Consider the following 25,666-nt stretch of genomic DNA (forward strand, 5'->3'; position numbering starts at 1 on the left):
AAGTGCCTTTTCTTTCCCATCCTTTAGAGCAAATTAGGACCCCCGAAACCCAAGAGGAAGTGAACTATTGAAGCTTTCTTCTCCACCTCTAACAAGGATATATAGTTCAGATGTTCTTGCTGCATAGCTGTGGCAAGGACTCAATTTCCCTGAAACAAAAATGCTGATTCTTTGTGCTCCCTCTGAATTTTCAGCTTTTTGCCACAGAAGCACTGTCTCAGCAGGGCATTCTCCACTGTCCACTGGGAGATATTTTTGCATAACTCCCTTTTCTGTAACCAATACTGTACAAATCTGCTCTTAATAGAAAACCAGACACTATCTATAACAGAATAAAGAGAGCACCAGGATTCCTACAATCTGTTTCTTCCTTCCTCCTGGGAGCTGTACTACACATTGATCAGGAAAAAGAACAACAAAATACATATGAGGACATAAATATATATCCTTCTTGCTTCTTTCCTGCTGTCTGAAGGATAATACAGGAAATAACTGCTCAGTGTCCAGATTTAGAAGCAGTGCATTAGTGGCACAGATGAAACAAATTATCTGTCCTCAAAACATGCAAGGTTTCAAGGTCTCTTCCCCCCTACTCCTGAATGCCAGATACAGTGATCCTGAAATGGAGGTCCATGCCTCTACTGCAATTCAGATTTTTAATTAGTTTCATCCAAAACAGTTTTACAATTACCTGTAATTTGTCCACCAGTAATTTCCTTCCTTCTTAATCAAGACACAAACTGCTCCTGGTCTGCAACAGCCAGACGTTGTTATATTTTTGTTGTTGTTAATAAAACTGTACTTCAAGAGTCTTTCTTTAGGTCAACCCTCATTTCGTGCTGACAAACGACGCCAGAAATTGTACGGAGGAAGATCATTAACATCTCCTTACAAACCTCATTTTCTTTAAAAACGAACATTTAAGACTCAGATAGAAATGGAAGGAAATGCAGTAGTGCTGATTTCCAAGTGGCAGTACATGTGCACTTTTATTAATATTCAGATGTACTGCATTAGCACAGAAACTGTATTCAGTCTGCAATTGGCACTTGTATCAAGCTGCTCTATTCAGGTTGCTGCTATGACAACTATCCAGAGGCAAATGTCAGGTCAGCTCCTAGCATATGTGTCTAGGCCATAATTGCTTTGTCAGAAACCTAATAGCCACCTACTCCTACTCCTCTACCAGCTAAAAGCAGTACTGTTAAAATTACTAAATATTGATATATTCTTAACACCCTATTCATACGCTACTAAAGCACTGAAAACTTCAGATTTGCCTTCCTCCTTAGCATGGGGGTGAAGAATGTGTTTAAAGTGCCTGTTTGCAAATTTATTATCATTTACGTTTCAGTGTAAACCTGAGATCATTAAACTTTCCCTTCCTTGGGGGTTAGATATTATCTTTCACTCCACCATTATGATTATTGATATTTAATTTGCCTGGTTACAGATCACAGCATGGAAAAAATTATAGCTGTCATCTTGATGAGGGGTTTCTTAAAAAATGCATTCCGTGTTTTATCATAAAAAACTGCTTCACAGCATCATGGTGCATGAGTCTGTGAAAGATGTGTAGACTTGCTCTTATCAGCTCAAAAAGCTCGAATAACCAAAGACTTTTTTTATTACTAAGTTACTTTTTATAATTAAAGAAACCAGTAACTTCCACAACACTCAGAAATATAACCCACAAATTTATCCTCATCGTCTTTATCCTAATCTTACATCATAACTTTTAACCTTATGATTTAAAAAAAGACATTTAATGTTTATATTGAGGGAACCTTTTTGAGAAGCTTACCAGAGAGTGAAATAATTGAAGCAGAGATACAGATGAAGTAAGTAACACCCCTGCAACTGCAAATTTGTCTTGCAGCCATCTCCAAATATGATCTCATGTGAAGAATTAAAGTAAGTCTTCATATAACTGACTTGTTCAGTGAAAGGGAAATTGTCTCCCATGTGCACATGGAGACATACACATACGCTAGTAACTTCACTGCATTACCTCTCACCTGCCTTGTCGATAGCGATAAAAAACAGTTGAATTGAATCAAACTAAAGAAATTATAAATTTTATAAGAAAAGTATTGCTCTGATATCTGTGTGGTGAAAGTATGAAGACACCACCTTTGTCAGGCTATAAAGTTGACTGACTTGTTATTGTCACTTAGTCTCTGCAATGAAAAGAAACTGTACCCTTTAAATGCACATTTTTAAAAAAATAAAATGCAGAAAATCTTTCTTTTATATATATTCTATAAAATACTGACAAATACCCTAAGAAGAGTCTATTAATTTAAAAAGCAGCAGCTCTAGCTTAGTAATACCTTTATGAGGATGGGAGAGATATAAGATAACTCTCGTTTTACTCTGACCTTAAGCTCTCTTTGGTCTCAACTTGTCATCTGAAATATAATTACAAAAGAATCATACATTGTATGTGCAATTGGGGCACAAGGATCACAGAAGTGTATGTAGCTCATTCTTTGGCTGACCAAAAAACTCTGCATGCTATGGTAGCCCTTCCATGACATTACTCACTGAAATGGAGGTCAGCTGCTGATATAACATGGCCTGAATCCAGGAGAGAATCCAGTTCATTGGCTTCACAGTCGCATGTGACCACTGTTCTCCTGCCTACAAACACAATAACTAATTCTCAAAGGTCCAGATTCCTAACTGGTACAAATCAACATGGTGCAAATAAAGCTGCATCATATTTCTAAATGATCTAGCTAATTATACACAACTTGTCCATAAAAAGGTTCCTATGCTTCTACTTACATAGTATTCTATGATTCAGTTCTTTTCCTGCTTTCCCATATTCCTCCTCTCTCCCGGCTGATGACATTTTATCTTGATTGCCATAAACCTCTTATTTCAATTAGAAGAAAAATGCTCATTCATAAATTTTGTAATGTGACAGCATGCAAAAAGAATCAATTCTAAACAATAAACTAATGAAATAAAAGGCAGCTGTTATAAAAAACAATTGTGTCTAAATAAAGGTGAAGGTAATTTTTTTTTTCCCTAGTATCGTTGTTACTTACTTTTTCAAGGGAAGATTTCACCTTTTCATCTTCCTTAGGAAAAATAAAGGGGCAGGCTCTCTCACGTAATGATGTATATAAACTAATACTTCCTCTTAGATCTTTCCTTGAAGAATTCTCATTGGTCTTTTTGTTTTCAGATAGGACAGTAGTAAGATTAATCTACCTCCATTTTCCACTGAGTATCATAGTCCAATACTGCTCCAGGCTGATTTATGATGAGCTATTATAAAAACTAGACCACACACATACCTGTTTAGAAGCAGAAGAAGCTGACAACACTTAAGCTCTTAAAATGAAACTTCCATTTCTGTGATCAATAACAAGTAGAGACACAGAGCTGAGGCCTCTGCAGCAGCAACCCACAGAACAGACATCCCAACCTCTGGTCACTGCTCAGGACAGTAATGATAGGATGACTTTTTCCAGATTTTTCTACTTATTTAAGCATTTTTCTTTTGCCCAATCAAGAGACAATATGGTTTTAAAGTGAAGGACACAACAAAATAAGTAATCCTGTTCCTCATACTTAACGAATATATGTAAAAAGGGCTATATTTTAGCTCTACTTAATTTGTTTCATGAGTCCATTGTTGTTAGTAGTCCAGAACTTTCACTTCAGTGAAACTGCTTCACACTGAATATTGCTATAGATGAAATAAAGAACTTGAAGGATTGTCCCAGGAGAGTATCCGTATCACTCAGAAGCACAGGAAATCTTAAGGATTCAGACAACGCCTCTTCTATCTCTGACTGAAGTGAGTCATAGAAGGTTGATTCAATTCCCATTTCTACTTTTTTTATCACCTGTGATGAAAAAAGTCCCCAACTAGAGTTACCATTTGTCAGAACCCAGACTCAGCAGAGACGATTTAGAGAGCAACAAAAAAGCTCAGTGCCCACTACCTGATCTGGACTGGGAAAGATCAATCAAATCCAGCCTAGTGGCATGATCGTTTCAGTGTTTGGCCACAGCATCATTAACCTATACAATTAAAAAATACAAATCTACAAAATTTGTGCAAGGGAATAAATTGATTTTTATACCAGGCAGGATTAAAAAGTGGAAGTGACAGTGAGGTAACAGGTACCTAATTTATAATCTCTTGGCACTTAAGCCTACAGGCCAACCAACAGAGCTTGGTCTCGAGATAATGAAATGCACTGAAGCTAAAGAGAGTACTTGAGTAACATCTAACATGGTCAGACAGCCAAAGCATTATAGTCCAAGCTACCATGAGCTAGTAAATACATTTACGTTCTTTACAGAGAAGTCTCAGAAACTGACAATGCTTTTATTGCTGTGGTTCCAAAAACTAGGGGAAGTTACTAGTTTCCTGACAGGCGAGATTACATTTATTTTCCCATCATGAAATAAATTTTGTCATGAGTTAGGAAATACGTTTGAGGGGAATTTAAAGCATATAGGTAGAACAATGGATTCTTCCTACTTCAGACTTAACTTCACCAGACTTAACTGGGCTATGTTAAGCACTGCAGCTATCAGAAATACTTCCAGAAATTAATTCATAAGCTGCAATATTTGTGTATTGTGTATGTGCAGATACATACACATACTTTGGAGAGGTTTCTTCTGAAGAGATAACAAATCTGTGCAGAGGACTACAGGTATATAAAGCCAACCCTTCACGCTTAATACTTGTGAAAGGAAAAGCTAATACTCATGAGCACGGCCAATACTCTATCTGTTCAAAAGAAAATATGAGCTCTTAGAAGTTTCCATAGCTTTGACTTTTAAGTTGGTTCTTTTTGATGAGCAATAATTGAGATTTTTTCCATCAAACCACTGTTAAAATTAACACTGTAGGCAAAAACATATTTAGTTTGGAAATTCATACTATTTTACCAAAGTACAGATTTCCATTAGGGACGTTGTGTGGAGCCATTTCTGGTAATGGAGGAGGAGCTGCAGTGGTGGCTCCTGTAACAAGCTGCCTGAAATCTTCCCTGGCTTTAAGTTAGACCTGCCTCTGGGGCTGAGCCAAGTGAGTGCCTCAGCAATCACTTTTTAAGAAGAAGCTGGAAGAGGAGAGGTTGAAGATGGTGGAAGGAGTTGCATGAGAGAAAAGCAACTATGCAGACCACAAGGTCAATGAGGGAGGAGAGAAGATGTGCTGGAGCAGACATGCCCCTGCATCCCATGGTGAGATGGCAGCTGTCCCCCTGCAACCTGTGGTGGGCAATGGTACAGCTGAGATCTGCAGGCAGTTCACAGAGGACCCCACAGCAGAAGGCGTGGCTGTGCCCAGAGGGGACATAACTCTGTGGCGAGCCAGCACTGGAGCAGAATGTGCCTGGAGTTGTGCTGCTGTGGAGGAGTTTGTGAGGAGCTGCAGCCCTTGGGAAAGGCTCACACCAGAAAGGTTTGTTAAGGACTGTATGCCGTGGGAGGGACCCCACGTTGGAGCAGGGGAAGAACATGAGGAGTTGTCCTCCTCTGAGGCGAAAGAAGCAGCAGAGACCATCTGTGAAGGACTGACCAGAATCCCTATTCCCTGTCCCCCTGCACTGCTGAGGGTGAGGAGGTAAAGATATTGGGAGCAGTGAGCTGAGCCTGGGAAGAAAGGAGGGATGGGGAAGTGAGACATTAAAGTGCTGGTTGTATTTTTCTCATCATCCTGCTCTGGTTTTGTTTTCTGTCTGTTCTATTTCTAGGTGTCAGTGGATTAAACTGATATCGTTTTCTTCCCTGTGTCAAGTAGTCGAGTCAATTTTGCCTGGAACCATAATTGGCAGTGAGCCCTCCCTGCCCTTGTCTCTATCCTCAAGACCTTTGGGTATCTTTTCTCCTCCTATCTCACTTGGGCCTCTGCCATCCTATTCGGTATTGAGGGTCGTGAGCAAGCAGCTGCATGGTGCTTCATTGCCAGCTGGGCTTAAACCACAACAGACGTACATGCAACATGTTCAGAACTTCCTGCTCAAGGACTGTGTTGTGCTAGATAGAGGAGGAGAAATGGAGAAGGGGAAAGAGCACAAATAAGGAGTTCAGGAAGCTGCCAAAGTTTTGTCTTAACTTCAAGATTGCTTAAAGCAATATTCATTCATTGTGTTCTTAATTCACATTTTATGGGTAATATTATGAAAAAGGTGTTGGTGGGGATGCAAATTACATCTCACTTTGAGGTAGATCATCCCTCTGGAGAATAAAAGCCAGACCTTCACTGTGCTGCGTGCAAGAATAAAGCGGTTTTAACTCTGAGGGGAAGTGCTGAACGAGTGCTCTTACAATCTACTCTTAACAATCTGCTTTCCAGGACTGTCTAATGCTTGTCCTCCATTAGAAGAACTCTTGATATAATTCATGAAGTGGTAATTTTCATTATCCAAATCTTATTTCCCCTTTCCTCCCCCCAAATTTCCACTGAAGAGTCCTTGAAGTCTGAGTCCACCCATTGGTATAATGCTCTATTTCAGAAATTTTCATTTAAAAAGAAAAAGTAGAGACAAGTTAACAAGAAGACAAAAGTGCTTTTTTTCTTTTTTAGAAGCTACGTGACAGTGAAAATAACACACTGAACTCTTTCAGACTTTTTCTGATTGAGAAAAAAATCCAATGAAAATAGTTATTTTGGATATATGTTAAAAAAAAAAAAAGTGAAGCAAATTTAAAAGTAACCAAAAGGAACAACTAGGAAGAGGAAAAAAAATAGAACCCTTTTATCTTTAAGTCACTCTCCCTGGATGTGAGGATACAGGTGCACTTTCCATGTCAAGTGTAAGAACAAGCACAGTAGTGTGTGGTAAATACCTCACTCAGAAATATCCTGGAATGTTTTGCTCTCATTTTAATTTGTTAATGTCTCATACTTGGAATAAACAAATTTCAATAGAATGGGGGCTAGAACCAAGGTTTTTTACTTTTCTAACGACTTACCTATTTCACCCTGCAGGGTAAATCTCTTGTTCTAAGTTTTATGAAACTATCTAACACACATTCCCACATTTTTTTCCAGCCAAAATAATTCAACAAATCTATCCAGAATTTGCTGTTTTGCGAGCATCAAAGCTACATTTTACTGCTTGCTCAGTCTAATGGCTGCTGCTGTTTGCAACTACCTCCATAGTGTTCCCACTGCCAAAAAGAAGGCAGAACTGAAGGAAGCAGAACCCAATTGTAATTAAGGGGATCATGGAGCCATTCTGCCAACTAATTTTCAATTCTGTAATGAAAAGTAAAGAGGTACCTCTCCCCTCAGAGATAACTGTTACTAAATCCCTCTGTGACAGGAATACCACAAATAAAAGAAAAAAAAAAGTACTACCAATATGCTTTTTGAGTTATGTCTACACATTCAAAAGTGTTTGTGTTTCAACAGCTCTGAATCTCCCTGGAGAGTATTATGGGATTCTCACTGAAACAGCCCAAAAACTCTGCTTCATCCTGTCTGGACCAAGGAATTGAGACACTAGTTTTGTCCAATGAAAGTAATGTTTGCACAAGCCTTCTCTAGTTCTCCTAGAAGGCGTAAGACATTGACTTCGTAGCTTTGGTTGTTGTTGTTATTGAAAAATCAGAGAAGAAATGGGAGAAGGTAAAACCTTCCCAATTTGAATGAGCACCCCACCTAAACTAAGCCATATTTAACATTAGAGTGCTTTGATATCACATGTTTAATTTTAAATCTTAAGGCAAATGTACTGCAATAATGAAGATAATGGCAAGAAATATATCATCAAAAAGAAATAACAATATCCACTCTCAGATCCTAAACTGTTCTAGGGATAGCAGTAGGAATTGTTATTCAGTTATGGCATGAGAGAAAGAACTGAGTGGACTATGTATAAAAGCAAAATGTTGGTTTACAAATGTTTGTGTCCACAAAAAAAGTTCTTTTATGATGACAGAGCAAAGTAGTCTTTGCAATAAGAATGTTAGACATTCAGTATATCTGTGGAGTAATTAAATAATCAAAGTTTGCAATGAGCTACCAGTTTGATTTCAAAAAATGGAAAGAAAAAAAGCAATTCTCAGCAAATTGAAAATAATGAAATCCTAACACACTATAATAGGTGAATAATCACATAAGAAAAAATATTGATATGAATTTTAAAACTCCCTAGTAAGCTAATTGACAGCATTTTGCTATATGCCGCAATAACTTTTCTGTTTCTGGCAACAGAAACTTAAACTATTTCACTTTACATTTAAAAATGGATACACATTTTGAAACAGAGTATGTGCACAGATAAACACACTAACTCATGGATACATGCACCATTTCTGTTCTTTATGTAAATTCTATACACTGTATGCTGTGTTCCTTTTAATTCTAATATGTAGATTATACACTATGCCATCTTAATCTACAACAGCCGAGAAGAAAATACAGTTTTATCCAGCCGGACATTGTAAATATACTATGCACCCTCACACAGCTTATGTAAATATAGACAAAGACATGCTTGTGTATTCATTTAAAGAACTTATCCTCACTAGCAAGAAATGTATAGGGATTGTAACACCCTTCTGCACGGCATCCTATGTAAATTAGTTCAGTGCCTTTATAAATACAGATTAGTTCAGTGCCTTTATAAATGTGGCAGACCCCCAAACAACACAGTACCTGCTGTCTATCCAACCGCATCCTTTTTGCAGCATTTCTGCTTTCACTCTCACAGGCGGAAGCCAGGATACTCTCTGCAACTGCTGAAGTAAGGTGTGAGGGAATAGGTCGTGACTATGAGAGAAAAAAGAAACACAGAAATTATTTCTAGCATAATCCACAACCTCCTTTTTCAAAGCACACAATACCGTCACCTAGGCAGGAAAGTCCGCTTATTGAAATGCAGTTTATACCAACAAAACAGGGAAATGGAACTTGTAAAGATGAAAAAATGAAGCTAGTTAGATGTTAAAGCTGCAGCTGATCCATAGATCCACGAGAAGCCCTTTCCCCCCACAGCTCTATTGTCCAGTATGTTTAGGCTGGCTCATTAAGCTGTACTTTGAACAGACAGTGGCATATTCTCCGTGTTCCAGCAGCACCCTGGCCATCTGATTCGTGTAAAGAAAACTGAAAGGCTTTTTATCCTGTATAACGTGTGACGGAGATGAGTAGTGGTTTTTTTCATAGTGATACAAAAAAAAACAAAACAAAAAATCCTCAAGTGGTAGGATTGAAACATCATTCAAAACATAACAGATTGTCAGAACATTTCAGAGCAGTCTCAATCTGTACTACATGAATATTTGCATTTCTTGCCGCAACATGACTGATGTGATTAAAACGACTAAAATAAATTACCTGTTTTTCATTTGATAATGCCAGGCTTCCAACACTGTAGATATTTTGTGGTTCGACTACATACAGTTAATTCTTCGAATTTAAAATCTACTCCCATAGCACTTACATGTCTTAGGTTAAAGGTGCAAAGAATTGCTCAAAAACAAGGGAATGCTAAAATCTTCTCAGTTCCGTTGTTGGTTATGAACTCCAAAATGATCCCTCCTACTACTTCATTAAAAAGAATATTCATACACCTATTTTTCCTAACTACATGCAAAACAATCTAGCCGAAAGATGAAGCTCCAAATAAATTTAATTTTCTTCATTAACATACAAAGATAGATCTGAACTACTAAGAAAATAAAGAAAATGGGGATAATAACACAGATATTGATATACATATAAGCCCACTCCAGAGACTGCAGTTTATTGATCCAGGTTCTGAACTGCCACAAATTTTGAAAGCTTTGTTGAACCTACCAAGGAACTTCTTATGTGTGGGGAGTTTTGGTTCGTTGGGATTTTTTGTTTGTTTGTTGGTTTGTTTGTTGTTGGGTTTGGTTTTTTCAGAAGCTTTACTTTCTTACTCCCAAAAGCATAAATATGAACCTGCTATGAAATATCATTGAGTTTTGGAAGCAAGTTTTGAACTGTTCCTGTTTAATTCTTAGACAACCTTAGAACAGATCCACTATATTGGCTCAAGCGATTTTATGTGTTTTCATAACCATTTCAGAAAAAACAGAAGTCAACCATTATTAACATTACATTTTTACCTTTAAAAATTAAAGTCAATTTATTGTCTTTGGATGTGCTCTGAAGAATGACATTGTATTTTCTGTGATGCATGGGACCACGATCTGTCTGGGACCAGATGCCAAACTAGCTTTTAGAAATAGACAGGGATTTATGGGTCTCCCTCACCAGTGCGATAGGCTTCCTTCTCACTCATACAAGAACAAGCTCTCTGGCATCAGTGTAACAGCTGTGTAAGAAAGGCAATCAATCAGAGTCTGGAACACTGCAATAAAATATCCTTGGATTGATTTGACAGAACAAACTATTGAACTTGTTTCCAGTTTTGAAAACCAATCAGTTGAAGAGATGAGGGACTCTGATGACAAACCCTGAGGTCATTACAGAAGTTAAGATTTCAGTACAAGCAGACACCTTCCTCAGAGCTTCAGAGGAAGGAGTGAGTCCTTGCAGAAGGTTTTCACTGATAAGTGTTATTATTTATTACACTGTTTCCCTAGATTGGTGATGTTACTCTGCATTTTTATTGCATCACTTAGCCACACTAGATCCCTCCCTGTATTTGTTGGCCAAGTATCACTGTACTGCTTAAAGTATTACATTCAAGGCGTGTTGACTATATTGACTGCATGGAAGTTTCGTTGTGGTCCCATAGCAGTGGCCACACAATGACATTCTTGGAAAATGGTGAGCAAACATCTGGTTAATTCCTCCAGCTCAGGTCATTAATTAGATCTATAACTATATGCACATTTCAATGGATTTTGAGATGACGCATAAGCCAAAAAATTAATATTCTGACCAAAAAGTGAAGTTAACCCAGTTTCCTCTAGTTCATTTGTTTATGGGAGAGAATAGGTTTATTGAATTGTTTTACACCTGGAGAGTAAAATAGAGTAACAAAGCACAGAAGAAAAAAAAATCTGATTAAGGTTCGAGCTCTATCAGCTTAACTCGGGCAGAGGACTTGTGTGGCACTGGCTGAGAAGATGAACATCGTTCTCTGTCACTAAAAGTAGAGATGTTAAAAAAAGGAATTTCTGTTCCATGAAATGCAATATCTGTGAAATGTCAAAAATATCCATTTTAAAAAGCCTTGCCCAAGGCGAACTTTTTTTTTTAAATAAACACTTTTAAAAATGCTTTAAAATAAACTGAATTAATAGCCCCGTCTTCTAAGCTCAGAGACCCCTCTGGCTTCACTTAACATTCTCATCTTCTATACTTCTGATTTTTCATGATCTCCATCGTGACTATCAGCTATAAAAGCCCTTCTGTAGGAAGCTCAAGCAGCCCAGTCCTTGCAGGGTTCCGAACATTTCTCAACTCCTGATCCAAGTGAGACACAAAAGCCTTGGGAAATATGGCAAAAAAACAGAAGGGAAATATCATTCAATTCTTTAGAAGGGAGCCTGTAGACCTCAGTCAAACTGGTTTTTTTAAGGTTTCCAGGCTCCCTTCTGCAGAGCCAACATCTCTGGTTTCTGCATGTTTGGGACTATATCAGGAAATATGTGAGCTGAGGGAGTCCTTTTGCAAGGGCTCTTCCTAAATGCCCTGGATCCGCAACTTGCCCACTGGACTAACAGGAAATTAGTTATGTCAAAACAGAAAACATTTGACAAACTAACATGTCATATAGGAAAAACACACACAGACATCCCTCCATCACCCCCCCCCGAAAAAAAACCCAACCCACTCCTCACCATTTTAAAAACTACCCAACCAGCTTGAACTGGCAGAATGCACTCAGTGTTGTTTGATACATAACATTCACAGCCCCAGTCTGTTATTCCTTTCACTTCATAGTGATGTCAAACAGGAAATAACTATTCTAGAACGACCCATGTGTAAAACAACAGAAAATAAACAAGCCTCTAAACTTTATCAAAACAAGTGATTCAGCAAGAAAAATTAGAAGGCAGGATAACATTGCTGTCACTTTTAACCAATGATGGATAGAAAAGAAGCAACTTTATGGTAAATTGGAGGTGAAGAGAGAAATAAATTTTAAAGGGAATCTGGTAAACAGCTTAATGCAGACCTGAAAAGACTATATGCCTCTTCCCATCACACAGCAGCAGTATACAGAATTTCTTGGTATTTATTTGGAAGCGTGATACTGCTTGTGACTGCACCACAGCAGCAATCTCATTTAGAACACACTTCATTTTTTCGTTCTGTGTATCTCCTCAGCTGACACACAAGTAACGTTCAGCCTCTGATGTAATACAGGAGAGCATTTTCACAAAAGATGTAAAAAAAACCTGCTAGATTTCATGTATATGCAGATATCTTTGTTTTTAACACTTTTTGAAGTGACTGACATTCAGGAAGTAGTTGAAGTTCCCTTGGTAGACCAAGGGAGATGACAAACTACTCATATTCAAAAACGCATTTCAAAGTAATTTAAACCTGATTCTTGAGACCACCACACAGCCTGTAAATGATGATGAATACAATAAAACTAGGACACTTAAACACCATTTGGACAAGAACTTTTGCACAGTTTTAAAATAAATAACTTTTGTGCAAATTGGTATGAAGACTTTATACAAACACCTCCTTATCTCTTTCTGAAGAATGTACAAATTGTTGGTAGACATACTTCTGCAGATTTCTTAACAAAAAGTCAAAGTAGCTAACACTTCTTTGTAGTTGCAATCTGTTGTACGTGCTGTCCTCCTGTGGTTCTCTCTAAAGTTACTACCTTGACATTTTTTTGTGAGATACGATATTTGTCAAATATCGAAAGTCAAATTTGTCATAGAGAAGCTTAGTCTAGATACATGTTACACCAGTCTGACTCAATTCTGAAAAAATACAGTTCTCTGTTATGTCAGATAATGGGCCCACATGCACACCTGCTAAAATGCCAAGCTTTATAACCTGATATTTGTGCCCAAATAGTACACTGAAAATGAGATCTTTCAGTATAAGATGGTTGTAAGCATATAAATATACAAGTTACTTCATTTTATTCACAGAAACTCTAATATACATGTATGAACTCCGATATAAAAGTGTGAGTGAATGAGAAAATATTTTAATAAAATATTTACTCAATCTAGAAGAAAAAAAAAAGTTCCAAGTTTTCCCAAGTGACTGGATATCCAAAGGGGCAGATGAATGCCTCACTGACAAAACCCAAGTTTTTCCAGAGGTACCACTAAGCACTTCTTTATATGTTGGGCTCCTAATAACATTCATACTCTCTAGTGGTCTCCTGCATTTCAGTTTTTTCCTGGGGTACTGTAAGACTAGTTCATTTCCAAAATGGAGTATTGCAAAAATGCCACAACTCTTTCACAACAACTTATTAAGATCTAACACATTGTGTTAAATTCCCCAACACATTTGACAATAGTATGCAGTATCTAAATAGGATTTTTGCAAGACAGTATGCATTATCTCCAAATGAGAACTTTTACTCAGTGTAATGCAGTGAAATGGATGGCACAGAATTGTCTTACACTGCACAGTTAAAAAGGATTCAGAAACCTTTCCATGGAGTATTTTTAAATTGACCGAAGTACACTGTGCTTTATTGGATGTGCTTTTTAGAATTGTTAGTACAGAATAGTGAAATATGAACAACTGGACTGGCATTTTAATGCTTGTAGCACTATGTTTCAGTCTAGGTTTTGATACATTTTGCCCAGTCTTGCAGTCTTGTGCTAAACACTCAGTTGTAACACCTACTAAGGAATTCAAAGAAATAACTAGAAATATTCTCTTAAACGGCAGAAGAGGCTTTTTTAAAAAGTTCAATGATGTTCACATCCTTTTTCAAAGTTTCAGCTTTAAAGTACATTTAATTGAAACGTTGTGTTTTGCCCTTGATTATGACAGCACGTAAATATATCCATATATATCTTAACCTATCCATATTCCTGTCTAAATGGTAAACAAGTGACACATTCCAATCAACCACAGATCTATGCTGCTGCCGCTGCTATGTCTACATATGGGGTCAAGTCCTGCTCTACTTTCAAGAGAGCAGCTTCAGTGGGGCTAGTGGAAATTTTAAATTACTTATGTGAGTAACAGAAAGAACAGCCATCTGACTTTATCCATCTAAACTCAAGTATTTTACCTAAACTAGTCACTTATGCTTCTTTTTTGTTTCATTGAAAAGACAAGTACCTCCAGAAGTTAACTCATGAGACAGCTTGGGATGAAACTCCGTGAATTGCTTCATCTAAGTGCTTCATTGATTGCTGAGGGAACCCAAAACATATGATTTCTCTAGAAAACTTAGGTAAGATTACCCCTATCCCAAATTTATCTGGTATTTCGGAGTGACAGAGAACCCCAGGAATCCTCATGCTGAACTGACTCCTGAGTGAGGTGGGGATTGAACTGGACACTCCAACAGCAGATAGTTTGCTAGGACTAGGAGAAACTGAGTCTCATTTAACATCATTTTCTATCTTGCCTAAATAAACAGACTGAAGTGGCTCCATATCCTTAAGCTGCTGGCACAAACCAGTAACATTGCAGCAGAGGTCTCAATCTGAGTCAGAATCACAGCATACGAAAATGAGACTTATTTAGTTTTTTTTTTCCTGATTTCAAGCTTACAAGTAATCAGGATGAACATTCTTCTACCTCAGATATTTTGGTTTTGATTAAAAAGCAGTGTTTTTCCCCTATATCAGAATGTATTGCCACTTTGGAGGGGGTTGTTTGTCTTCTAAATTCAATAAAAAAGTGAAACAAATGTCAAAAATGTATTCCTATCTTTTCCTCTCTCACAAAAAGTAGAAGACTAATTATTATTCAGGTTGCTAGGTATTTTCCATTTTTTAGATTTTACTCCTTCTCCAAATATCACATCTTTTTCAACACTAACTTCTTCACATTTCCCAAAGTTACTGGAAAAAGTGTAACTTCTTCCACCACTCACTTTCCCAAAATTGCCTATAACTTGCAAAAGTTATTGAAAAGCAAAAGATATCCAAGACAGTTTTAAAAGGCCGTTCTGAAAATCACATGAGTATTCACATAACTGTTCTGAGGGGAAAGAAAAAACGTTTAAGAACCTTAGGGAAACTGTTTCTACATTTAAAAAGTAAAAAAAATACCTGAGACCTAATGGAAAAAGTTAAAGATTTTCAGAGAGCAGCTTTTTTGGGTTTCTTCCCAAGCAGGCTTCCCATCAGACTTCCATAAGCTAACCACTGTCAAAGTCGAGATGCTTAGAAAGGAACATGACTGATCAACAGTATTTGGGGTATAGTACAAAGCAACAACTCCATTATTAATTGTCAATCTTCATGTTACTGTTCTTGTGATAATTTTAATATTGCTTCCCATCTTATTAATCAAGATTTGGTACATAACCCTGGATTTACAGACCCTTCTCCTCCTCAAAATGCTTATGACCTTTCCAGCCATAAAAGGCCTAAAGAGTCATGTGACTGTGAGGGCAGCTGAGCTATTTAGCATTAAATTCAGTAAATAATGAAAGCCTCCTCTGTCTAAAGCTAAAACTTAAAAACAAAGGTGATATCTCTGTCCTGAAAAATCTTAACGAGTAAGATTTCACAACACATACTCCCTTTTGAAAACCAGTCCTCATCAAAGTCGCTGGATCACAATATAGAAGCACTCCAAGCCATTAGACACATTTAAAACACCTCAATCGGCATGTGCACAGTTGTGAATCGTTAAAACTCCTTTTAGAGCCAACTGGCACAAACAAATGACAGAAGCAGGAAAAGGTACAAAACTTACTTAGTAGTTACTGATGCTGGTGATAGGACAGAAGGTGCTGGGATGAACAACACTAGAATCTAATTGAGGAACTCTCTTAATGCATAATGTGACTCTTCTCTGACAAATCCAAACTTATCTTCAGACAACAAAAAGCATTTATGGCTAGCTTTTTCTCTCCAGTGCTTCAGAATACTTTGCCCTTTGATACCATTGTTCTTTATTACAGTAGTGCCTAGGAGGAAGGGTTTCCTTTTGCTTAAAGAAAAGGAAAAATCTCTTTGTGAATGAGAGCTAAAGATCTTGCTCTTGCATTAGGATGCACACAGAAAAAAATGGCATAACTGTGGAAAAGATATTGTATGATGCAGTTTCAAATCCAATGTGGTGAGACTGATCATGAGATCATGAAGATGGCAGGAAGCAGATAGCAGTAAGAAAATGTAATTATTAAGTCAGTTCAACTTCATTTGACTGTTTCCACCATCTAATTTTTTTCTGGGCTGTAATTAGGTAATACACACCACATAGCCTCAGCAGCTGACTACAATATTTTCTTAATTTACACTTTTCTATAGATACAGAGGCTGGGACAAGTCTAAAGAACAGATTTTTAAAACATGAGTGAAACAGCTAATTTGACCATTTCAAGAAGAAAATTCCTCTTGTATAGTATATCTAGGTCAAAAACCACTTAAAGTATACAAAGGAATTCTCATTAACATCAGCCCTTGAGAAAAAGGCAGTAATGTATTTTTTTTAATTTTGCTTATGGGCTAATGAAGAGAAAAAGAAAGGACTTCTTTAAGAATATCAAGAACTTTAAGAAGTTCACAATATGCTACAGCATAGCTCAAACGGAAGCGCAACCTAGAGATTCCATCCAAAACCCGGTGATTTCAGGACTTGAAAATATTTCCTCCCAATGAAAGACTCCAAGTGAGATTATAGAATTTAGTAAGAGAACATTCTCAACAGTCAATAAACAAGAGACGTTGAGAGGAGAGAAACAGTCTTACAATTCAGGGGAAAAACTTTGACTGTGCCTTGTTGAGGAATATGCTTGTGTCAGAGTGAAACTGGAGTGATTACAAGCATTTCCAATGTAGATAGGGAACTCCTCAAAGGAGTATTTATAACAAGAAGCAATGCAAGCTGCCTTGGAGTCTGTGAACAACTATCTGTCATAAGTAGAAGCAGAATAACTATAAGCAATCTCTTAAAAATACTAAGAAACATGTTAATTAACAACATGAATGCTCACGAGACTGAGCCTTTCCCATTGCCTTAGAGCTAGAAATGGCCTGTTATGCTGCATGAACTGTCATTCGGATTACAGATGGCAAATCACTGACAGAAGCAGGCTTCAGGCATGCTTTTTCATCTTTACCATGCAGTCTTACACTAATTTAACTTAATGTTTACATTTTCTCTTCACTTTACAAAATGACACTGTAGATAACTGCACTGTTACACATAACAGTCCGAACTGTCATATGCCATATATGAGATGATTCTCTTTTTCTCTTGGAACTAGATGCTCAAAATGTAGCATTCTGAACCTGAACATAATGAAAAACTTGTGTTTAATAAGTCTACAGCAAAAGATATCTCCTGTGGAGATTATTATCTGACATCTATTTAATATAACAACACTAGCACTAGTGCTCCTGAGGTGATCATTATCCTGTTTTGCTATACTTGAGAGTAGTCTCTTATTCAAATTGACACCAACATGTCCCTTCATGATTGTTTTGGATGAGCATTATTATCCAGACAAAATGGTTCTTTTACACTGTCAAAATGGGAAATACATTTAAAGTGATCATACAGTCAAGTGCCTCTGTCCATGGCAGCATTTTAAAAAAAACTGCTTGTGATCAGGAGATGCTGATATAGTCATTTAGAAATCAGAAAATAATTACAAGCAACACATGGATACGCATTACATTTCAGAATTATTCAAGATATACACATAAAACCTCACTTATTCTCTTAGGAAGTTAACAGGAGCTCCTCTAAATACTTTGGTATAGTCTCTGGCTCATGTTCCTACCTGCAAACAGGGAAGAAGGACAGATTTTCCTTCAGGCCCAAGAGAGCTGAAATCTTTGGCGTGAGCTCCAGTGCCCTGTCACTTCCATTCATGGGCAGCAAAGTCAATATTGTAGAGGGTTAATGTGTTTGTTTAAAAAGAAATAAAGCCCATCATAAGTAGATGTGGATCATTACAAAAATAGGGAATATTTATTAACTATAAAGTTGACCTATTTTAATCATGTTCCTGGTAATCTCTGCTCCCTTTCCCCTCCCAGGAATAAATCTGATCCCGCAGTCTTTGTTCATATGGAAGTAACATTTGCAAATGTACACTGAGGTCAAGTCAACCTAGCTTTTATGGTCAGATTGTAAACCCCTTATTCGTATCACAAAGCAGTTGCACAAGTCTTTCAGGTGACAAAAAATGAGTCAGTTTACATAACTGCTCATTAATGTGAATCATGACAGTAATGAGGCCATAAATGGGAACAGTGAGAAGACTTGCTAACATCAGCTAATTTTCTAAGTACAGCAAAATAAAACTATTTGGCATCATGAAAACGGAACTTGACGTTGCTGAATTATTTTCAGCCAGAGTGAGTAGATGCAACCTGATGCTACTTAGAATCTTGGAAAATATTTACTGTCTGTTTTTTCTTATTTTCTTTTGAAAGGCTATACAATCTGACATGTACACCATCAGTCAATCTTTGGCACTTTTATCTATACAGATGTCCTTTATTCTACCTGTATCTCCTCATCTGTGTTTCCATTGTTCAGAAAATGTTATCCCAACAATTCAAGTAATAAAATCACACAGTTTATTAAAATCGCAAACATATAAGAAAATTTACTTTCTGTCTTTGGTTTCTGTGTTATCCAATAGTGGTCTTACCCTACAAATAAATCTGATATTTTACCCTTAAAATTGTCAGCTAACATCTTAAACAATATATGGAAATCTTAAGTATACTATAAAGACTGCAGGAAAGAGAGAGAGAGAGAGAAAGAGAGAAACAGTAAAATTCAATCATCTCCAGTAATTTTTTTTTATGTAATCAACGGATTTCCAGATGATTCATTAAAAAAATGGTACATTTAATAACTAAATGAGATCTATTTGTAACGATGAAGTGGTTTTATTTTCATCTAAAGGCCAGAAAGATAGCTAAGACTCATCAAACATGAGCTGCACAGCTTTCTATTTTTTTCTGATTTTCCTAGGTTTTGGAAATACAGAAGTTTTTCTAGAGATAACAAAGCTGTTAATTGGTGAGAAGTTTTAATATTTACCCATTCTTTTACTACTGAATAATATTACAATACTAATGTCTAATAATACTGCCAGTTGTATTTAATTTTAGTGGGGTTTGGTCAAATTACAATTATCAAACCATTGGGGTGCTCAAATTGTAAGCTTTATGTCTCAGCTTTAAAATTGTCTAATGTGTTTCGCACAATTATATATGGACTGAAAGATTTCAAAGGAGTAACTTTTAATGGTAAGTAATAGGCTAAATTGTACAAGAAAAAAACTCAAAGCCAAAACCATTGCCAATGTGATGTTACTACACTGGGCATTTTCTTGCACGGAAAATTTCTGTAGCAGGATCTCAGAAATCCAGTTAGCAGAGGCATTTTAAAGAAAAAAAAAACTTACTGCAAGACATTTTCAGGCAAAAATCTGTAACTGTCACCTAAGGTAGGAAATAAGTCACTATATATGTCATCATTTGATTTCCCTCCTTATGCCTCGCTTTGTTCTTTCTTTTTTCCCCATACATCTGTACTAGTTCATCTTGTGAACTCTAGTGTCTCAAAGCATTTTTAAACCAGTGAACAAAGGGAATTAATTCAGGAAGAATGAAGGAGGGGAAAAAAAACCTCTGACCTGGTATTACCAAAAAAATAAACAAACAAAAAAAAAAGACACTAAGATGAAAACAAAATAGTGTCATGGATTTACATATGGGGTTTTGATGGAAACTAGGGCTGGGTTTTAAGTCAAAACTCACCATCTCAAAACCACTTCTTTTCATCCGCCTGCAGGACTTGAGGTAAGTACGTATGCGTTTTCTGGCACGCTCTTGATACTCAGGGAATTGTCGCCTGCATGAGTCAATGATAGCCTGGATCTTTTCTTTGGGCTGCTTAGAGATTGGGACCATTCGGTCCAAGTTTTCATCTACAAACAGCCTGACAAACATCTGTTGGCAAGAGGGAGACAGAGGAGATGGGTTTGGAGGGCGGCTCTCTTCTCTTCCTAGCTTCCTGTCTTGATTACTGATAGGAAGACATTTTTTCTATCCACTGAAGAGCTTTGTAATGGGAAGCCAGAAAAATTAAGCAAACAGTTCTTTAAAGGGTTATTGGGGGGGGAGGGGGGGCTGATTAAAAAAAAAAAAAAGACAAGAAAAGAATAGTCTATAGAATACAGAACTTGTGAGATAAACCAGAACAGATTGTGAAAATAGGCACTACTTCAGTTTCATTATTAACAATAAGCTATGATTGCTAATAATTTTATTGAACTGACTCTCATTTTTTTCTTTGTTTGAACAATTGCTTGTGTTTTCATGCATAATTACATACACTGGGAAAGCAATAGAGAACAGCTGACCACCAGAATGGTCTTCTAATAAACTAGCTAAAGCCCCTTTGCATTCAATGAGTGAACATGCACATCCACACATCCACACACACAAGCGCACATGCACACAGGCAGAACAAATCTTTGTTTTCCTCACTGGCAAAGATGGCACTCTGCCTTAAAATTCTAAATAAAACACAGTAAATCTGTCATCTGTAGGCAAGAGTTTAATGTGTATTAAAATAATAATTGAAATAAATCCTGAAAATTAAATTAATGTGCCTTTAATGTTGTCAAACTTGAACAGAAATAGCAATGTAAAAGGAATAGCAGAAGTAGACAAGAAAAGTGCAAAGGGACTTACATTAAAAGCTTTCAGTCGCTCAGCTTCTACTCCATCTGATTCAGTAACCTTCTCAGGATCTTCCTGCTCATCATGGTCATCCTCATCTTCATCTCCTCGATTCAGAGACAGATCTTCAGCACCTCTGCCTACACTCTCATTCTTGCCAGAATCATAGCTTGAATAGCTATGTGCAGGTGACTGAAAACAGACAAAAGAATATGTTTGTAAAAGTTCATCATGGAAAGAATGTGTAATTATCAAAATATTGAAAGAATTCCATGACTTTTTTTTGTTCTTTGTTCAACACAAAGTGCTCATAATCCCTGTGAGAGTGAACAATTCACAATAGTATTAATTAATTTCAGTACTTTCTGAAAAACGTAGGCATCTGCAAATTCAGTAAATCAGTTAACAAATCAGATACCTATGATAAGTACAGTTAACATCTTTGCCATACAGCCTTGTTTAAGTACTACATACAGATGTTTCTTACAAATACCAACTATTTTGTACTAGGCAGACTGTAAATAAGGGGCAGTTGATTTGCACAAAATGCTAAAGGAAATGCCACGTTTTAAGGCATTTTAAGGCAAGAAGGATTTAACTAGGAAACACTCATATTCATCTAACCAGTATTAAATATTATCAAGAACTACAGAAAGATGTTCAAATCATGGAGACAATTATGTTTGAGTTTCACTTGCAAAATGCCAGAATTAATTAAAGATGTGTAGGTTTGTCAACTTTTTGAATGCTTTTCAGATAATCATATGATAGAACCATTTTCTCTTTGTGTATCAGCACTCAGAACTTTGCCCTGAGCAGAAACTCATCTTGTTGGATAAAAAATGACCATCTTATTAAAATATATGCATTTGTAGGACCAAAAAGTTTTGAGTTACCAAAACTACCTGCATTTTTTGGTTATCTGTTTCCTCTGCATACACTTCAAACTGCACACCACAAAAAGATGTCAGTAATAAAATGTCTTTTACAACTTCATACTTTAAGATGAAGCCTTCCCCAGATACACAAAGGTATCACAGGGTATCTTCATCAGTCATCAGATTCATGCTGAGGTAACTCAGAGCATAATTTTACTTCTAGGATATTTTAATATTGTTACATTTCAATATTTTCCTCTCTTGCTTCAAAGCACACTGTAGTCGATTAACTTCAGAGAGTCCTGCATCAGGTGCATCATGATGAACTTTACATACACACTTTTTTTAGGTACCTCCCATCTAAATATTACCAAAAGTCAGGAGCACAATGCCTCAATCAAAAATACATTTCAAATACTTCAAATCACATGCCTTGATCTACATACTGAGCTTTCTAAAACTGTCTTTATTTCTATGTATTTTCAGCAATCACAGAACATAGCTGGGCAGTGAGGTAGAAGGGAAAGGCCAAGGAACACATTCATCTTTACAGTATACTTCTTGCTTTATGTTCTTATTCCAACTTCTTTTTTTTTTCCTTCCCTATTTTCATTTCAATCTTTTGTTGGTCCCCTGAACATCATCAGTTTTGGAGTCACTCTCATACATTTCCTTGCCTTGCCTTAATAACACTCATACTCCAAGCCTTCCTTTGTTATCTATCCTCCCCAGACTATATTCTCACAACACAAATCCTCTGCAGTTCCACTTTTTAATATCTAATGCTCCTAGCATCAGATCGTGCAGCCTCTCTCATTCCCTTATTTGAATCTCTTCACTCTCTAGACCACTCTCCATTGCCTTGACCCTTACAGCAGACATAGGGAGAACGAGAAAAAAATCTAACAGAAACAGAAGATCCAGTCACTGAATATGAACCCCTCCAACAAGTAGCAAGCTCAGCATCATCTCTTCTCTTCCCATAGCCTATGACTGCACAGTTATGAGGCAAGAAATTAGCCAGGGTTCAGGATGGTAGACATGAAGTGGCACTGAAAGAGAAGACTTGGGAGAGTAGAAAAAAAACCTATTTCTTTTATTGACACACTGATGTTTTTATCGAGGCAGATGATGAATATCTACATTGCTTCCTATTCAAGACAAGTCTTCCTTGGAGGAGGTGTTGAACCCATTGAACTATCAGGCTCCAGAAAAATGTGGTTCCATCCTGATAGGAGACGATGGCTGTAACTGATTAGAGTGTCTGGTATACATAAGCAACAGTATTTAACCTGGTAATGGCTACCAGAAGGCCAACAACTGCAGATTGGTAGCCTGTCAGGAAGGAATACGAAGAGTAATTTTCCTTCATCCTGAAGAGATTCCCAGAACAAAATTTTTTAAAAACAAAAATTACAATTAGTTGTTAAAATTGTTACAGTTGTGTTCAAGTGCTATTCAGCACATCTGACCAACACTTGTTTTTCTGTACTTTCTTGTTTCACCTTATACTACAGCTATACAGCATGCAGAGGGCTTCTAGATAATTAAAAAGCCATTTCATGTGCTAGGCACCATATAAAGCTGTAGAATCTACTGCCCTGAAGAACGCTACTGCCTGAAACCCTTGTTCTGCAAACACTTGATTTCACATGAGTCATTTCATCAGACTAAATCCAATTAGACTACTCATGTGCATAAAGTTAAACAGATGCAAAACTGATTTCAACATGTACATATGTTTGGGCTGGATGCCAAAATCATAAATTATGCACCAGGATTGAGATTTGCTTTTGGAAAGGAAAGAAATTCAGGCCAAAACGGATTAGCTATGTCTCTCAAAAATGCTAAAGAAAGCATTGCATAGAGTGGCTTGTCCAATGTCTTCCACAAAATATTTATTTCAAGAACAACTTAGCAGCTTAAATGAACCATGGAGAATAACATACTCTGAGAAAACTGCATGGTAGGAATCCATATTAATTCATCATGGATTTAAAGATTGTGTGCAGTACCAGGAAAATAAAATGGTATTTTTCCTAGGTGTTGCATTGGCAAACTAAGAGAAGAGGTTACAAAAGATCCGTTAGAATACTGAATTTCTATCTTTTTTTTTCATTTCTACAGAGAGGCAACAGACTGTTTCATGTGTGCATTTGTGTACTCTATTAAGCAGCTGCAGTGCTAAACAAAAGTGAAATAAGACAGCAAAGGACAACCTTTCCTTAGTACACACTCCCCAATTTAGGTCTTGCACTGTACTGTCAAAAGGCTGCTCCTGCCTCTGCCAGACAGGAACCTGCGTGTTTAGATACCTGTACACTCACGACACATACGTTTTTACGGTCCTGTAGTGAACTAGACAGGAGAACGGATCCTAGTTAAAATGTTTTGTGTTTGTTTTTCTTTTGCCAGTCTGTTTAAGACCAAGGTCAGTTCTTGACTCCAGTTCACCACCTGAAAGCACAAACCTTTGTGCTATGAGTGTGACCATGGAAGGGACAGAGTGAGCATACATATTTCTGTCAACAGTAATACAAGATTAAAGCAATCAAGAAGTGGAAGCATTAGTAGACACAAGATGTTTCACAGTTGAAACCTTTGTGCTTAATAAGGATGAGCTGGAAAAGAAAGTGACAGCAATGCAAAATGAGAAATTATTCAAGGAGAACAAATGAGGCCAAGGCTAAGACAAAGAGTATTGCCTTCCCCAAACATTGAAATGATGATACCAGTTGTCTTAAAAATACTGAGATGTTGATAGATATACTCTTGTCACTCTGTCCTTGCCCTTTTCCAAAGGTTCTGAGTTCATTCATCTATTCCTTGCAATAATAAGCATTAGACACTTCTGCTTTATAAAAATGAAAGTAAAGGTCCTTGCCTAACAATCTGCTTTCAGAAGCTTGTGACATGAAAAATCAACAACTTTCCAATACATTACAAGTCAGCAACAAAAGTCACCTGATGTAAGGTAAATGTCAAAATGTACAATATAAGACCTGGGAAGACATCACAGTGTCATCTAGTTTATGTTACTACCACTAAACAAGGTCGAAAGGTCATTCATGACAATTGTTTGACTGGTTATTATCTTAAGATTTCCAGAGACAGAGATGCCATGCATCCCCTAGACAATGTGCACCAGTGTTTCATTTTCTTCAGAATTATTAAAACAGTCTCAACACCCACCTCTGACCTTCATAAACAGCACTAAGCCTATTTCTTTTTCACTTATCTACCTCCTATCACAATTGAGGACAGGTATACCTGGAGAAGACAGGATTCTATTCCCTCTTTACCAGAATCTTTGACATTTGAAGACAGTTTTCATGTCCCATTCTCCTCAATCTTCTCTTCCCAATAAATTCATTCATGCTATGAAACTCATGTTTTATAGATTCATAATAATTCTTACTGGTCTGTTCTGGATAGTCTTTATCTGTAAACTTTGTCAAAGAGCAACTCTTGAGGCCTATCTATGGAAAATATTTATTGCTTGACTGATTTCTAATACGCTTACAGCAGATAAAGCTTATCACCTTATTAGTAAGATAAAAGAATATTCCATACATGCAAAAGACAGTAATGCAGAAAGCTCACAGTTGCCAACAGAAGCAATGCTATTACTTTGTGAGAAAGCAGAGGTAATCCAGAACAGCAATAAATATGAAGGTTACCACAGAGCCCCAACGCTTGGCTGGCTCAGACAATGGTACATGGCCATTGGTCATGGTTTGGAGAGTGACACCACAAGAACTCATTGCAGGAGGCTTCTCTGCGCAACTGACAGCAAGAAACTCTTGGGTATCTCAGTGAGTGTACAAAGAAGGTTGTTGATTACTGAACCAAAAGTTATTCAGTGATAGAAAGTTAATCACGAAGGCATGTTATTTGTAATGATCAAAACCTGGAAAAATCATGGGTTAGTGATTTTTTTGTTTCATGACAAAAGGGAAGAATTTTTTAGAGAAAAAAGCCTCTGAAGGAAGTACAGTAGATTTTTTTTTTTACACGTAGTGCTT

At 37.0% G+C, this 25,666-nt stretch overlaps 1 protein-coding gene across 4 annotated transcripts in view; it reads right to left on the bottom strand.

Moving 5' to 3' along the window:
* NOL4 (nucleolar protein 4) overlaps window positions 1–25,666 on the bottom strand; it is a 190,917-nt gene that overhangs the window by 27,360 nt on the left and 137,891 nt on the right. For 2 of the 4 annotated variants that reach the window (XM_061995225.1, XM_061995224.1), the window contains exons 7-9: window positions 20,776–20,955; window positions 19,837–20,028; window positions 8,645–8,758 (exon numbers count right to left, since the gene is read on the bottom strand). In XM_061995225.1, the coding sequence (XP_061851209.1) occupies window positions 8,645–8,758; window positions 19,837–20,028; window positions 20,776–20,955 (486 nt within the window). The remainder of the gene's footprint in view (window positions 1–8,644; window positions 8,759–19,836; window positions 20,029–20,775; window positions 20,956–25,666) is intronic. The other 2 variants (XM_061995226.1, XM_061995227.1) reach the window with 2 other exon arrangements.

This window comes from Colius striatus, chromosome 4 (genome assembly GCF_028858725.1).
Source record: "Colius striatus isolate bColStr4 chromosome 4, bColStr4.1.hap1, whole genome shotgun sequence".
In the NCBI taxonomy this organism is placed as follows: Eukaryota; Metazoa; Chordata; class Aves; order Coliiformes; family Coliidae; genus Colius; species Colius striatus.